At 41.7% G+C, this 16,203-nt stretch overlaps 2 protein-coding genes across 4 annotated transcripts; one reads left to right on the top strand and one right to left on the bottom strand.

Moving 5' to 3' along the window:
- The first annotated feature begins 561 nt into the window (after nucleotides 1–561).
- LOC130530588 (plakophilin-1) lies at nucleotides 562–10,413 on the top strand. Of its 2 annotated transcripts, none has more exons than XM_057041894.1 (15): nucleotides 562–986; nucleotides 2,482–2,597; nucleotides 3,961–4,125; nucleotides 4,212–4,405; nucleotides 4,561–4,702; nucleotides 4,871–5,078; nucleotides 5,175–5,343; nucleotides 5,667–5,784; nucleotides 6,681–6,890; nucleotides 6,986–7,159; nucleotides 7,248–7,401; nucleotides 7,488–7,674; nucleotides 7,915–7,999; nucleotides 8,495–8,606; nucleotides 8,743–10,413. In XM_057041894.1, exons 1-14 carry the CDS (start codon nucleotides 800–802, stop codon nucleotides 8,567–8,569), a joined length of 2,184 nt encoding a protein of 727 aa, XP_056897874.1. In that variant the 5' UTR covers nucleotides 562–799; the 3' UTR covers nucleotides 8,570–8,606; nucleotides 8,743–10,413. The 2 variants fall into 2 exon arrangements, with proteins under 2 accessions (XP_056897874.1, XP_056897875.1); XM_057041895.1 differs by having other exon boundaries at nucleotides 574–986; nucleotides 6,726–6,890.
- Nucleotides 10,414–16,159, bottom strand: tnnt2a (troponin T type 2a (cardiac)). Of its 2 annotated transcripts, XM_057041923.1 has the most exons (15): nucleotides 16,033–16,159; nucleotides 15,883–15,953; nucleotides 15,720–15,730; nucleotides 15,538–15,555; nucleotides 14,572–14,634; nucleotides 13,571–13,594; nucleotides 13,423–13,447; nucleotides 13,101–13,164; nucleotides 12,857–12,973; nucleotides 12,689–12,766; nucleotides 12,491–12,601; nucleotides 12,302–12,411; nucleotides 12,116–12,206; nucleotides 11,720–11,760; nucleotides 10,414–10,604 (listed from the first exon to the last, which is right to left on the bottom strand). In XM_057041923.1, exons 2-15 carry the CDS (start codon nucleotides 15,918–15,920, stop codon nucleotides 10,571–10,573), a joined length of 825 nt encoding a protein of 274 aa, XP_056897903.1. In that variant the 5' UTR covers nucleotides 15,921–15,953; nucleotides 16,033–16,159; the 3' UTR covers nucleotides 10,414–10,570. The 2 variants fall into 2 exon arrangements, with proteins under 2 accessions (XP_056897903.1, XP_056897902.1); XM_057041922.1 differs by lacking the exons at nucleotides 15,538–15,555; nucleotides 15,720–15,730; nucleotides 15,883–15,953; nucleotides 16,033–16,159 and adding an exon at nucleotides 15,361–15,454.
- Nucleotides 16,160–16,203: the final 44 nt, after the last annotated feature.

Genomic DNA, 16,203 nt, shown 5'->3' with positions numbered 1-16,203 from the left:
GTAACCCTGACAGACAAAGGGCGTGCTGGGAAAGTTTGCCCGGAACAACTCAGGCAAATCAATCCGGTTCTGCAGAGAAAATGTGCCTGTAAACTTTCTTTGTCCGTCCTATTATTGTCATTTCCCACTCAACTCGTTTAAAATACAACAATTTCTGATCTTAAAGTCAATATTACAAAGACAGTTAAAGCCAACAGTCCCAGTGATTTATTCATGCAAAATATTCCACCTGAATGTGTATTGTTCTATAAAGTAATCTAACATGAGCTGCTGCCACTTGTCACACTGAATTCCTGCACTTATTGTCTGAAAAAGTCAAAAGAAAAGTCTGTTTGCAGCTTGTATTTATCAGGGTTTGACCAGAGCTCCTTTGGCCTCTTCAGTATCATCTGTCTTCACTCTGAATCCAACTGCTGACTAAAATGTCATTCAAATCCTTCTATAAAAGATTGGGCCTTTTTCAGCACGTATTTTACCTCTAATCATTTTATCTTAAGAAAAAGCTATTCATTGAGTTATCTGAATGTGGCTAACAACTTTTTTCCCCTGACAGACAGAGAAAGTATTTGTGCCTGCGCCACAGGCGTGTCGGCCTCCACTCCCCGGCACCTCCCTGTCTTCCCCACCACCAGCGTGTGAAGTCCCGGGGCGCGGTCGGTCGGGGAGGCGGAGCTCCACCGCGCCTATGCTGGGTCGCGTCTGTCCAGTCGTTGTACTCGACACCGAGGCTGCCGCCGTGGAGCTGGATTGTCCTCCTTCATTCGGTTTTTAAATCTGCCCGATAAGTCGCGACGCCGTGATGATGGCCGCGGAGCCGTTCAAGTCCGCGCGGATCAACAACAGCGGCGAGGACACGTCGCTCGCGCTGCCCTCGGACAACAACCTGCGCACGGGACATCAGCGCGTGAGGGATCAGGTGCACAGCATCAAAAGGAGCAAGTCCAAACCGAGCGGGAACGGCGGGATGTCGCCTGTGTCACCGACCGGTGTGTACGGAAAACCGTCCCACATTGCCTAAAACTATCGGGGGTGGAAATCAAAAATCCCTTTATGATCCGAAGTAAATCATTTTAGGCTTCTTTTCCAACCAATCAAACTTGTGCACGAAGTGAGAAGTTTTTAATAGTGCCCAGGAAGCGCGACGTACCTGGTTTTTACCGAGTGAATGTGGCAAAACTTGACCAGGGAGCGAGTTTGGATGAAAAGATAAAGAAACACACCAAAAAAATGGGGGAAAAAAACCCTTTGTGAAGCTCGTGGAAATCATTTTTCTAACAATTGGGGACGGGATCGAAATTGATCATTCCGTTATTACGCTCTATTCAATGTGCCGAGTTTAGAAATGGAGAATTTTAGGTTTAGGATTTTGGGGGTTAAGGTGAGATGATTGATTGACTAAATGATTGATTGATTAACATAAGCATAATAATGAAATTGTGTCATCCAGGCTTCAAGCCGCATAAATATAGTTTTCAGTCATTTTCGTCAGGGTGTTCTGTTATACGGGACTGTTGCCAGAACTAAATGGGTCACTGTGCGAAATGTGATACCCAACTGCTGCTGAAAAAGCTTTTATTCTCCACCTTCCTGAACTGTGTATCACTGCTTTCTCTGTGGCACTGGTATGTAGGCTCTGCTCGAAACTATACAAATTGGAATTGGTCCAATTTAGGCTTTCAAAGGTGCAGTTCAAGACAGATTCAAACAATGCAAGCCAGTGATTGTGATTGAAAATGTGCTAAAGTTCATTAACTCACATCCTTCCTTCAAACATTGTGTTTCTGGTCGTCTCCAACAGTGAAACAAAGCTTAATCTGTTATGAAACCTATAGAAGCATGTGTTATTCAACATGCATGTAGAGTTCTTGGTATAATCATAAACCCATGGCTTAAGACTATTTTAATTTAATATTAAAGGGTTTTTTTTGTTCACCCCAATGAAGCCTTTTTAACTCTTTTGCAATAAAACAGAACTGTCCAGCATGCGTTCACCTTTCCCCCCTACAGTTATGCTTTCAGAGCTTACTGTTTAATCTGTTTATTTTGTAATCATTTTGGGAAATTCCTTGGTTTGAGAAAATAATACAGTTATATTTCTATTCACAGGCAATTAAATTTTTGCAGTGTACTGCTCAAGAATGATTCAATCAGGCCATCAACCAAAGGTCCTACAAACATGTTGACGACATAAGATTTAATCCTTTACATATTAAATGATCTGGCTGTTCAGTTGTCACATGAAAACACTACCTCACTTGTTTTGTGCAGAAGTAATGGTTGATATTAAAAACTGGAGTTTTCTATTTTTTGTGTTTTTAAAGCAAAAAAAAGCCACTTCTCATTATTGTGTTTTATTCCAGTATTTATGTGTCTGACTGGCCCCTGCACTTCTGAGAGTGAAAAAAGCTCATTTCTGGATACTTGCATGTCCTGCAGTATTATCTCTCTATCTTAGTTCTCCAATCTCATCTGCTTTAACAGGACTCAGTTCCCAGACTTGGACAGGAAATGAATTCAACTCATTTAAATACTCTCCAACTAAGGCAAATGGAACCTTGAGCCGTATCGCCTCCACCACTTCAGCAGGCAGCAAATCGGTACTTGTTTCTTTCATTTAACCTCCATGTTTGTTATAATTACGTAATTCCAAAACAAATTGATTCTCTCACTTTCTCTGTACAATCACAGATAATTTTGTCTAGCTTTATATTTTCCAGTCCATTTTGTTGCAGTCTGTTATCCTTCATTTATTTTGTCTGTTTGTGTTGTGTATAAATACAAAATGCACATTTTACTGAGAAAACATGTTCCAATTTCATAAGTGTTTTTAGCATTGTAGTATTTCATCTTCGTATTTCCATCCAAAATTCTCCCAGGGGCGGCATTTTTATGCTGTTAACTCAGGTGTAATAGTTGTGGTTTGGCTAATGCAACACCAGAGGATATGTTATGCCTCTTTGACTTCATGAGTGTGCATGTCTGTTGTGTGTTCTACCATGACCGGCTAACAGCAACATGAGGTATGTGGGCAGAGCATGTTGCATGGTGTAAATGGCCATAATCATAAAATCATAATGCACATGTTAGCCGACACTTTTGTCCATATGGACTTGCAGTGAGAGACACAATCAAGCCACTATGCAATTTAGAACAGTGTAAATAAAATTAAGACCGTTCAGGGACGGTCAATGTGGTGCCTGAGCAGACACAAAGATACAGAATATATTAAAATGGAGTCCCATTATAACCACTGAGATCAGGTTTCTGTCTCCTTGGTTGTAAGCTTATTTATCAAGGGGGAATGGCTTCCAGTAAAACAGGTAAGACCTAAACTGACAGGCAAATTATAATTTTGTCTACCTAAATGACATTTATCTTTGCTGCCTTTGTACTCCCTATATTAACGCCGTGTGTTATTAGTCTGCATCAAAAGTCACATATTTTGGATTTTGTGCTCGTGATTTCTCTGCTTGCCGTCAGCTCGGTCTGAGCACACACCGGTGTTGTTTGTCCTCATCATAATTGTTTTTGACAAATTCTTCCTCTGTTGGGCTTTAGCAGCTGAGTAGCAGAGTAAGACGATTGATGAGGAATCGGTATGGCTTGAAAGAACAAACGCGTAACAACACGTCTGTCCAACCTGCTTCCCTATTAGCCACATTCCCCACATCAAATATCAAAATGCCTGACTGAGAGCAAAGGCAATTTACAGGTGTGAAGTAAATTAATTTGTCTACAGCGAGGACTATTATGTTACTTTGGTATGTGCACAGTTGTCTGACATGAAAGGAGGTTTGCAAGTGCTTTGCAGTCGGAGGAGTAGGTTCCTCTAATGAAATGTTGATTAAATATAGATTTTATTTTCACTGTCATGCACAGATTTTTTTTTTTATAATTAAGTTTTTGGTGTGCACTGTTCTAACTGGAAACCTTATGATGTTTTTTTTTCTTGCTTCTCAGAGACATCACAGTCTAATCAGCAGTTCCTGGAGAGAAAAACATTCCAGCACTTCAGGCATACGGGACCATATTTGTATTTGGCCCATTAGTCCCAATGGAGTGAAACCAAGTGTCAGTGACCCTACCTTGGCTCCTTCGTTTCCTGCTGTTTCTTTGCCTGAAGTGGTGAGTTTTATCATGACACAACAACATAAAAACCACACTCCTGTGTGTCAGGCCGTATAAGCAATATCTTTTGTTCTTTTGATTAGCGAGCCAAAGGGCAGAGCGTTAAAGCCCAGCAGTCTAAGTATGGTCAAGTTAATCGACACAGTAGCTACACCATCAGCAATGGATCTCACACAACCACCACAAAGACGCACACTGTCAAGTCTCCTACCACCCAGTATCAAAGCGAGGGCAAGATGGGCACCATCAAAGTGTCTCAGTCCGAGAAGCCAACAGTGTGAGTTTCCATGCCGTTTCACATTTTTACGAATAAAGAAAGGTTGGCGACGACAATCGTTGGCTTCTCTGTTGATGTGATGGCTGAAACGTTGATATATATATATATTCTTTCACGCATGCTGGTACTAAACTGATATAACATAACTTTTGTAGGGGGAGCGGTACCACAACCGGTGTAGACCTGACCTTGAAAGAGGCTGTTGAGTACCTATCTCATGCTGAAGAGAACTACCAACAGTGCGGAGCCACCTTCATCCATCATGCTTCTTTTAAAGAGGAGCAGGCCAAACAGCAGGTCTGAGCATTGCTAAGATAATAATACGATATGCATTATTATTATTATTATTAGTAGTAGTAGTAGTAGTAGTAGTAGTAGTAGTATTATATTTCAATGATGTTTAGTTTTCTAGCTGGTATAGAGCTTTGTGCTCTTTGAAGAACTGGATTTGCTTGCCTGTTACAGGTTTTGAATTTGGGAGGCATCCCTGTTCTTGTGTCTCTGCTGCGGAGTCCTCACCCTGGGGTGAGCCAGGCCTCTGCTGGGGCCTTGAGGAACCTGGTGTTCAAGCACCAATGTAACAAGCTGGAGGTTCAGCACTGTGGTGGTATAGCTAAAGCCCTACAACTACTGAAAGAGACAAATTCCACTGAGACCCAGAAACAGATCACTGGTATGACATTTTCATGTGGACAGCCCCTCAGATCATTAGGCTGCATCCATGGGACAATTCCTAACCATCAAGTGTTTTAATTCTTGCAAAACCAAGGCCTGCTGTGGAACATGTCGTCTTCTGATGAGCTCAAAGAGGAACTTATAGCGACAGCGCTTCCCGCCCTGACCGAAAACGTGGTGGTGCCATTTACCTGCTGGTCAGACAGTACCAACAACAACAACATACACCCTGATGTCTTCTACAATGCCACAGGGTGCCTGCGGTGAGAGCAGCCACTGCACCAGTGGCATGACATTTAGATTTTAAGTCTGGATCAAAGGCACCAGCAAAAACTGGCATGCAGAACCATATATTTAATTGAATATATAACAGTATGACGGGTAAAGTCTTTGTGTGCAAAATGTGTTGAAACCAGTTAATTAGTGCAGGATCAAAAACAAAGGTTTTGACTTACTCGGCACTCTAATGGGTTTTTAGCATAAGCTAAGAAAAACCCTCATCATGCAATCCTAATGCAAAGAGCAGACACTATTATGATACAGTTGTGCTTTCACTTGACTCTGACTGAAAGATGTATTTCTTTAGGAACCTGAGCTGTGGCAAACTGAAAGCCAGACAGGCCATGAGAGATTGCCGTGGCCTCATCGACTCCCTCATGAGTTACATCCAGTCCTGCGTTGCAGAGGAAGACCCCGATGACAAGGTAAAATGCCTCGTCTCCATCAGCAGGACTTCTGTATTTGCGAAGAGCAAACTTACATGGTCTCCAAGATGACAAATAGTATAATTTACATTAGGATTAGTAGAATAATGTTTGGGGGAGAGCTCCATCTTCAAGTGGACTATATCCCCCAGCTGGTCTGGGAATGCCTTGGGATCCTTCTGAAAGCGCTGGAGGAAATGTCCAGTTAGAGAAAAGTCTAAATGTCCCTGTGAAAATATCAGAAGACATCATCACCTATGTACTGCCCTATTAGGTTTTCTCCAGCTTTTTTTTCTCCATATGCATAAAGGAGTAAATACTGCAGGCAGTGTCAGTATGAGTATATATTTAACTAGTGGCACGTCTGCCAGCTTATTTTTGGGTGTGGACATGTTGCCTTCATTTCACGTCCGCTAGTGTGGGTCACTGGAGTTCTCTCTAAAGTAGTGTTGGAGTCAGGAATAAAGCTGGTTGTGGAAGCTTTTGTGTTCAGAGGGATAATCTGGGTGTTTTGCTTTAGCTTTGAAAAATAATTCTCTTCCTGTAGTAACCTGTCATTGAAACCAACATTAGAAAAAAACTACAAGCTGGAACATCCATAAAACCTAGGAGGATGTTTGTAAAGCTGTTCCCTGCAGGTTGATCTTGTTAATAATGTAATTTGTAAGACGTGGCTATAATTTTAGTCACATTAGCCCAAAAAACTAGAAGCACTCTTACGGTGCTTAATCCATCTTTACATCGGGATAAGTAACTGGGAATACACAAACAATGTAGGTCCCTGGCTGTAAGCAGCTTTCATCTTGCCACATAAAATGAAACCAAAAAAAACACCAAAACATGTTGGATGGATTAGATATTGCCTATTAACGTTTCTTCTCTCCTGTTTTAAACAGGATATGAAAATAAATCTTCCGGTCTCTTCCTTTTGTTTCCACCAGTCTGTGGAAAACTGTGTATGCATTCTTCATAACCTGACGTACCAGCTGGAGTCTGAGTGTCCCCAGTGTTTCCAGAAGTACCGACCAAAGACTGATTCCGAATCCGATGCGCAGAAAAGCCCCATCGGTTGCTTCAGTCCAAAAAGCGCCAAGGCTCAGAAAGAGGTACCACACCTCAACCAGCTTTACTATCTAAATGTTGCTGGCCATATAAAGAAAACCACAGCTCCTCTCATCTCATTTTTCTGCTCTTTTCGCAGTTTTCCTTTGACCTGACCCAGATGCCAGAAGAAAGTACATCATCTGGTGTGAACTGGTTGTGCCACCCAACGGCGATGCAGTCCTACCTGAGTCTGCTCGGCTTGTCCCAGAAAGATGCGACCCTGGAAGCTTCCTGCGGTGTCCTGCAGAACCTCACTGCCAGCAAGGATGTGGTGAGCAGCAACAACATCACAGAGATAGAAGAAAAGAAAGAAAAGTTCATTTGTTCTCATCGTTTATTGTCTTTGATTTTCACCAAAGGGATCCAGCGCCATGTCCCAGATTTTGGTTCAAAAGTTGGGGGCTCTGGCTCACATTTCACCTCTTCTAAAGTCTCCTAACCCCAGCCTGCAGAAGAATGCTGTGTCGTTGCTGGGTAACATGGCTCGAACCAGCTGTCTTCAGACCACAATGGGTAAGGAGGGAGCACTTGATATCATCAGGCATGTGGTTTGCATGTAGAACAGTTAGAACTCTGTTGGTCTTGTCTTGTGCCCTCAGCGAAGCAGGTACTGCCTGATCTCACCAGCCTGCTCTCCCTGAGCACTCGGGAGATGGGAAACTCTGACGATGCCATAGCATCAGTGTGCGGCGCTGCACGAACTCTGATGTTGGCCGACACTGAGCTCAGCAAGAAGATAGTTACAAAAGAGCTGGTGTCAGGGCTGGCTGACCTCAGTGAGAATGGGTGAGCTTCTGTTTTAACTCCCAGTGTATGAAAACACAGCAGTCGCCTCTTGCATTTAAAGGGGCTGCACAGAATTTGGTATCTTTCATTTAATTTGGTGAAGCTTTTCAATACACATGCTGGTCCCTAGCAGTTACTGTTACCAAACACTCCCTCCAAGTCATTATTTATTTTGGGATTTGCCCTTTTATAATTATGTGTTTACATGCTTGTGCTTGTCTGGTCCGTTTCTCCCCACAGTTCCTTCCCAAAAGGCAGCAAAGCAGCGTCCCTGCTCCTCTACAGCTTGTGGAATGATAAGAATTTACAAGCTGCTGTAAAAAAGGTAAATTACACAAACATTTGTATCTATTTGAAGCCTTGCACATGCTTGCGTTGCCTCGCAGAAGCAGTAGGAGGATCCCACTAAAATGTGTGTTTTAATGCTCTCCTGGCTCATTGACACTTTCTCTTCCCTGCTGCCCCACCCAAAGGTTTATTGGCTCCTCTTGTCCAGAGTCACATTTGAAAGTCGTAGAACAGGTCTTACGTTGTCGCAAAAAAAAAAGAGTTTGTTAAAAGTAATGTGAAATCAGTAAAGGGTTAAGTTAGCCATCATATAGAGCGGAGAGTAAAGGTGTGAGTGACTGAATAGTATGACCATTGGCTGTGTTGAGTCTTTTAATTATCGCTATAGAGAACAGGATATGGCAAAACGTGAGCAACCATTTCATTCTGATTTTCAAAATGTCATCATTTGCCTCGGGCGTTTGATCTTCTGCTGGCCTATTTATCATCATAACATCCTTCTTTTAGAATAAACATTTATTTTGGTCCACAGCTGGGGATTGGGAAATCACTTTTCATCAATGACAACACAACAGCCGTCCACAGATCGATGCAAGTTATCGATTGAACGTAACAGATGACGCGTGTGCAAGGGAGTCTGAGAGGTGCGTTCTGTCCCCGAACATATTGTGTTTTATTGTCCGCTGAAAGTGCAGAATTACTAATTCGCACTCGACTGAAATGTTTTCTGTTTTCTGTCTTTCTGACGGCTTTTTCTCGTGTCCTTGTGTGTGCTTGCAGATGGAAGCCTGCATGTTTAGACATCACTGTGGCCACACCCATGGAACCAAGAGTTTGGTTACATTCTTCACATAACAGCTTGGCTGAAAAATGTTCACCTAATAGTCAATCATGTGATGCAGTACTACCGCGGTAAGAGAAATGTAATTTCAAAGGTAAACCTGCGGCGTAACGATGTTAATTTGGTCAGATGGAGATCCGTTCTCTATATATCCTTCTGTAACCTGAAGTGTGTTTAAAAGCCACATTCAGCCTCCACTGCCTGGGATGGATACACAGTGATGGGTTAGTTAAAGGATTTTAAGGTGCCTGGTGAAAGCAGATCTCAGATATACATTAGGTTAGTTCAGACTGTGCAGCCAAAAAACAAATATTAATAGAAACTCTCTAATATTACATACTGTAGCAATATAGACTATATGTTTGTGTCATAAGTAAATCACAGCAATGAAAAAAAACATTTAATTTTAGATGTTTGACCTTTAAATGTAAACATTTTACATTAGGAACAGAGAAATATCTCTGGATATTTTGTCATTGCTCGTGTTTTTGCAGCCTGGTGGATTGTTTTTTTTTTTTTTTTACTGCAAAATAATGAATGAAAAGGTCTTTAACACACATGTCTGTTATACATATTTGGGGGAAAATGTTAATGTGGAAGTTGTTGAATCATTTAATGAATGTTCATTTTAAACTCGTAGCACGCTCACCGAAGCCACTCTTCCCTTTTCTATGTTTTCCCTTCATTTTTATATTGTTTATCTTTTCGGTCGCACTGACGGTGTCTTAAAGTCAGTAAATAATCAGACGCTCACTCTTTAATCACAGCGAATAAAACTTTTTAGTCATTCACAGTGTTATGTGTGGAAAGTACCAGAGTGGCAAAACAGTGTTACTTGCCGACTGTGTATTGAGGTTAGAACGATTGATCCCATCATCAATATAATTTTGTACAAATGTGTGAATGTTTCTGGTATTTGGAAGGGATCTCTCCTTGTTTCTTATCTTACCTAGAATAAATAGCATGTTTAAAGAATATTTCATTATTTCGGTACTCTACATCCAGCACCATCAACACAAACGCCAACAATCTCCTAGCGACTGTTATCTCTGCTCTGTGACGCTGGCCTGCGGGTCTTTCCAGACAAGCTGAAACAAAATTGGTTTGCTTGCTTCTTCTTCATTGGAATGTAGACTAATTATTGATGAAATGTGTTCTGCGGCCACTCAAAAAAGGGAAAGACAGCTCAAAAAACCTAGAATGTTTTGTTGTTTTTTTTCCACGCTGACTAGACATTTGCGTGGTCCATGTGTTTGCAGATAGACTGTGCCCAACTTGGGTAGGCTGTGGTCATATGAGGTTTGGCTTAAGCAGCAGGAAAAATAATGGCTTTCAACAAACTTCTGGTTGAATATTTATCACTGCTTTCATGCAGTGGAAAGAGGAGCTGGTAAAAAAGGAATTAGGTTTTATAAATCTGTTGTAACTATTACATGAGAATACAATGATTCTCTTTCATGTTTGTGTTTGGGTGAAGGTGTGTGTAAGCGGGATGTGGGAGCATGTGTGTTGTGTGAAGTTCTGGGAGTTGGCCCAAGTATCATCATACCCCCAATCATGTCAGAACCTGTCAGAACTTTTGAGTGCCAATAAAAGTTAAAAGAAAGAAATTCTTTCTTTGTACCAAGCTTAATTTATTTACACACTTCAGAACAACACAGCTAGTTTAAATGGTGAGAAGCCAAGAGAAAGAGTGAAGAATACAGAGTCAGTTTAATTATGGAGGCAGAGTCCAGGCTTGGAGCCAGTAGCCAATGGGTGCAGCATCTATTTCCTCAGCCCCCTCTTGGTCCTCTTAGATCTGGTAAAAGGAAAAGAAAGTCAAAAGATGGAAGTACTTAGACTGTGTACTCGCCTCAAAATTCAACTGTAACCTACATACTGTAGTTATTTACCATTGTTGTCGAGGGAACACTCTTTTGTTTTCCGCTTATTTTCTGTTGTTTATAAGAGTATAACTCTCAAAATTTGTCTAACTGTCTCTGAGTCAACTCATTATTCCCATCTGCTTTTGTGACATGATTTTCAATAGCAAGGACATATTTTTTTTGTATATATATATCATTATAAGGTTGCACAACTCTTCAGCTTCTCCATGCCAAAAGAAATAAAACCCAGCAGACAGAAAAGAAAGTCTTTCAGCGGCTGCCACTCCTGTAGGCACACACACCCACACACACCCACACACACCCACACACACACCCACACACACACACCACACACACACACACACACACACACACACACACACACACACACACACACACACACACACACACACGGCCCCGGCTCGACAGTTTGGTAAGTGATGGGCAAAGTCCTGCCACACACTACATGTTCTGCTCGTAGGAGTGTCTGTTATATAGATTACAGTGCAGATTACAAAATGTCTTATCTGCCGCATGAGCTGATTTGACCATGCCATATGTGGCTCTTTCAAATAGGGCTTTATTCCAGAAACGTCCAGATATCTATTCTTAAATCAGTGTTTTAAGATGCCCAGAAGATGCATTGATCATCCTTGACATCGATACTTTGACATGTCTGTGCAGTGAGCACTTGTCCTGTTTAACAGTTTGGTTGTAATGAACGGCCATGTGAGGCATCACAGGGAGGATCATTTGGAACTGTGACAGTTTCTTTTCTAATTGGAGAGAGGTTCTTCAGGTTGGATTGGTAAGAATATTATTCCCACACTCTAACACTGTGATTGTTGTCTCCGAATAGTGTGCTTTTTAGGACTGAGCCGGTCAAATTTACGTGAAGGCGGAGTGACATACTGGAAATTTTGCCTGACAGGATGGGCCTCAAGGGTCCTTCAGATTTTTGTACAAAAGGTCAGAATACTTAAAGTTCTGCTCTCTCTTCTGTGATTCATCGCTGTAAACTGAGGTGCAACTCAGATTTGGAACTCACGATTTCTGATGGTCGCTGACTCGATTCCTCAGCACGTTGATCTGGATGAAAATAGAGTATTTTAAAGTTACTCCAGTGTTCTTTGAATCACACACACACATCCTTATACTTCTGTCTTTGTGAGGACAACACATTCCCCAGGAGTAATGGTAACCATTTAGTCTAACCTTCAACCCTAACATAATACTAATTCTACCCAAAGCCTTAAAACTGTGTCTAAACTAATTACTGTACTTTGAATGTAGCAATTTGAACCCCCCCCCCCCCCCCCCCCCACACACACACACACGCACACACACACACACACTGCTGACATGATGGTGCCCTGACCGAATTTAGCGAATTAAGCCTAGCCCAGGACCCCAGATATGTTGGAAAAGAAACGACCACAGACACCTCATATTTCTGTTTGGTGATCTGGTCCTGCAGCTCAAACTTCTCTGCCTCCAGCTGGTACATCCACTCCCACAGCTCTTTGGCTTTATCTCTGCGAGAAGTAGAAATGCAACAATGTAGCTCTCCCTGTTTTTTTCCGTGATTCTTGTCATCACCTCAGCAGTTCGCCTGACAACCTGCAACTACCTGAGCCGCTCTTGGTTCAAGTTGTCGATGTCCAGTGATTTGCGTCTCTCGCTCAGGATCTTCTTCTTCTTCTCTCTCTCCGTCTGCCTTTTGCCACTGCGCTTTTCTGTCTACAGACACGTCGAAGGAATCAGGACCCACCTTCTAGATACTTCAATAAAAATGCACCACGGTGCTCAGTGTGCCCACCAGCTTCTGCATGTACCCTCCAAAATGGAGGCTGGTGAGGGTCTTCTTTTTCTTGGCATCATCTTCGGCTCTCCTCTTGGCTTCCTCCTCTTCCTTACGAGTTCTCTCATCCTAGATTTGAGAAGACAAAGACCATTTTTCTTTGATTATGTGGATTCTGCGAATGCATTTTGGGTGGCAGCTTGCACACGCTCACACCTCCAGACGCTTCTGCCGCTCTTTCTCCCTCTCGCTGCGGATCCTTTGCTGCTCTGCTCGCTCAGCCCGGCGATTTTCCTGCATAACAGACCTCGTGTTAGCACGTCCTGATGAAGGAGTTTGACAAACTCTGCTTCTATTTGAGCAACTTTAGCCATGAAGTCTAACAATTCGCTCTTTCAGGTGAATCAGCTCCTCTTCTTCCTTTTTCCTGCTCTCAAAGTGAACTTCGATCAAGGTCTGGAGCTCCATCAGGTCCTTCTCCATCCTTTTACGATGAATATCCTGCAGAGACACGAGGTTCACCACTTTTATTCATTGATTTATAGTAAAATCTCTTATTGATCCCAAATGTCACAGCATCCAGAGGGCCCCCCAATGGTGCTTTTATTTCCTTTTCTTCCTCACTTACATCAAAATCCACTTTTTCTCCATCAGGAATCTTTGGAGGGATCAGGTTAGGCATCATAAATGGCCTGAAAAAGGTAAACAACACGATTACATACAAAGTCGCAGGGTAAAGTGTTCATGAATGTCACCGACATTTAGCCATGAAATATGAGCAGCAGCTTCAGTGTGTGAAGACCTCATCTCTCAACATTCTTGCATGTCTGTACTTGTGCTGTGTTAGCTTAAATTATTCTTCATTTTTTCTTTTTTTACAATCATATCTCCAAACAGGTCTAATGTCCAAGCAACAAGGGGGAGCAGGCTACATTTGCACATATACTCACTTGAATTTTGGTTTGGCCTCTTCCCCTGTACAGATAAAGGGAAAAAATATGAAAGATAATAGAAATATATGCAAAAAGGTGTAATTGTAGTAACCAGTAGATCGACAAATAAATGACACGTGTCAAGGAGCCAAAAATGTAGTTTTACCTTCTCCTTCCCCTGCTTCTCCATCTGAAACTAGATTAAAAACATGTGAAATGTGAGCGGCGTTACATCATTGCATTCGCTCATGCTGTAGATTTTACTTGCCTGTTTCATTATTAGCATTCTGAGATGTTGACAGATGGTGATAATGAGGTGTTACTCTCAGAAGCAGCTCTGGCATCCATGACCTCTCAGTGACACTCACTTAAGAGATTACTGAAGCGGCAACGGCCATAAACTAACAGCTTAATGTTCTTATGAATATAAAGAGCGGATTTATAAATTGATTTGTTTTCCTCACCTACTTACCTTTCCTAAGTCTAGGCTAAAGCTACATTCATAAATTCATGAGATCACATCCTCTTGAGACACTAACCTGCCATATACTATACTATATGGTAATATATAGTGTAATGTTCAGTAAGGATGCATATAAAATCACACAATAAAAAGTGAAGCCTGTGAGGCAAATATTTCCTTTTGCCCTGTCAATGGTAATAAAGTAGTAACAAAACTGTGAATTTAAGTGATTAACTGCAGCATATTGTTACACACTTGTCCAGTGATGGACGGATAACCTTCAACTGTCAGTGTAGCAGATCCAATGTATAGTTTTTATGTAAAACACACACAGTGATATGAATTTATACATATATGTATTTGCGTATATTTAGTTTATTCTCTTTGCCAGACACCTTTAGCAGACGTATCTGTCCAAACTGGGTTTCCTTGTCAAACAAGAAGTCAAATACTTGAATGGCTAATGCTTTACGTCAACCAGGAACGGGGGCTTTGTGAGATATTGCTTTGTCTGCTGGGTGCTAAAACCCTGAGCTAAATCCGTCAACTTTCGCCTACCAAAGTCAAGTCAAGAGCGAGCAGATTACTGTCTCCTGACTCTGATAGAAGACAGGCTGCTGACATGCGCACAGGAAAACTAAATACAAAACCTGACTACAGAGAAAAAAACCCAAGTAGGTCAGCCTTTTTTTAAAAAGTCACACCGTGTTCTGGGTCTTCCTCTTCCTCCTCCTCTGCAGCAGGTTTGTCTTCTTCCTGCAAGCCCTCTGGTAATCGAAGCATGTTGAGCAGCAAATAGACATAAGGGTGATAAGTCGGTGAGACACGGTGAGTCATTTTATCACCATCTTAAACCAACTCAAGTGAAATAAATCCTCCTTTTCTGCCAGCCCAAAAAGTACAAGATGCCCAAACACCTTTATAAAAATGATCAACGTGAACTGTGCGTGTGTACAAAAGAGAGATAAAGAGATATACATGTTTTATCTACTTTGGGGGCCTTAATAGCAGTGGGTTACATCGTAAAGGTATATTATTTTATTTATGACAACTATTTTCAAGGCCAACCTCTTATTTAAATTCACTATACTTGTGAGACAGTTTCAGGTTTTAGGAATAGTTATCCCAAGATGTGAAATTTTCACAATGATGTTATGCTAACAAGAAAAATACAGAAATTAAGAAAATAAGGTATGAATAATAAAAGCTTAATTACATTTGTGCCGTTGGCTAAAACCCGAAGCGCGTTGATCTGGGAGATGCTGTCATGCAGGTGAAGGTGAAGACTGACAAGCAGCTCCGTCACACACACCCCACACTCATATTTAAACACCTTTTTAACTTTGGAACTATTCTGCTGGAGGCTGTCGGGACTGTTTTTACAATGAAAAGTGAGCTGTTATCTTTGTGTTTTCTTTATGAACTAGCGTGGTAGTTCTTTGGGAATATGAAGCCAATGTTCAATCGTAGTAATGGGATTGTAAATAATTTACCTTCCGCATCCTCCTCTTCCTCCTCCTCCTCTACCTCCTGCTCACCTGCTGAGCACAGTAAAATTCTCAGCTGCTTCATCCAGGCTGCAGCCGTGGCTTCAGTTTTATGTGCATTTTTCTTGTGAACAAGAATAATTGTGATCCAAACGTGCAGCTATTAAACCTGCTGTCACAAACCTTCATCGGCCTCCTCTTCTACATCGCACAACCAGGAAAACACACAGGAGGATTAGAAACATTGGAAACACACAACTTGTGCTTGACTGCATCACATTATGCAGAAATATACTTTCAGAACGACTTAATATAACAGTAAAGTCCAATATCAGATCACCTTAGTATGAGGAGTCGTTTCTTACCTTCCACTTCTCTGGAAAAACACAAACAGTAAACATTTTTAAACAGGAGACATCATAATTTACACTCTATGGGAGCAAATAGAGGTAATGTAATCAATTCCTTATTAATATTTGTCTAATATTTGTGTTGGCTGGTGTATTAGAGGAGAAAATGAGAGCCTACTCCTCGTACTCCTCCACCGTTTCCTCTGTGTCAGACATAAAGGAAAGTCTTTTCCTCCTGTGGCAGTGAATCTAAACAAAACACAAAAATCTGTCACTTACGCACAGTTTCACACTTCTACTAACAGGTTCCATTTCAAGCAGAACTCACCTGAGGATCAGGCAGAGTGACGGTAACTGACCAGAGGGCTCGAGTGTGACTGCCGGGAATGTGAAGTGAGTCCCTGAGGGGTGAAGAGACACACTGGAGGGGCTCTCAGACCCCCCCACCCCCACCCCACCGCTGTGTTATTAATACCTTTTTAGATAGTGTGCACTGTTA

This window comes from Takifugu flavidus, chromosome 8 (genome assembly GCF_003711565.1).
Source record: "Takifugu flavidus isolate HTHZ2018 chromosome 8, ASM371156v2, whole genome shotgun sequence".
In the NCBI taxonomy this organism is placed as follows: Eukaryota; Metazoa; Chordata; class Actinopteri; order Tetraodontiformes; family Tetraodontidae; genus Takifugu; species Takifugu flavidus.
Note: the sequence above shows the minus strand (reverse complement) of the source record. Positions and strands in the feature narration are given on the sequence as shown.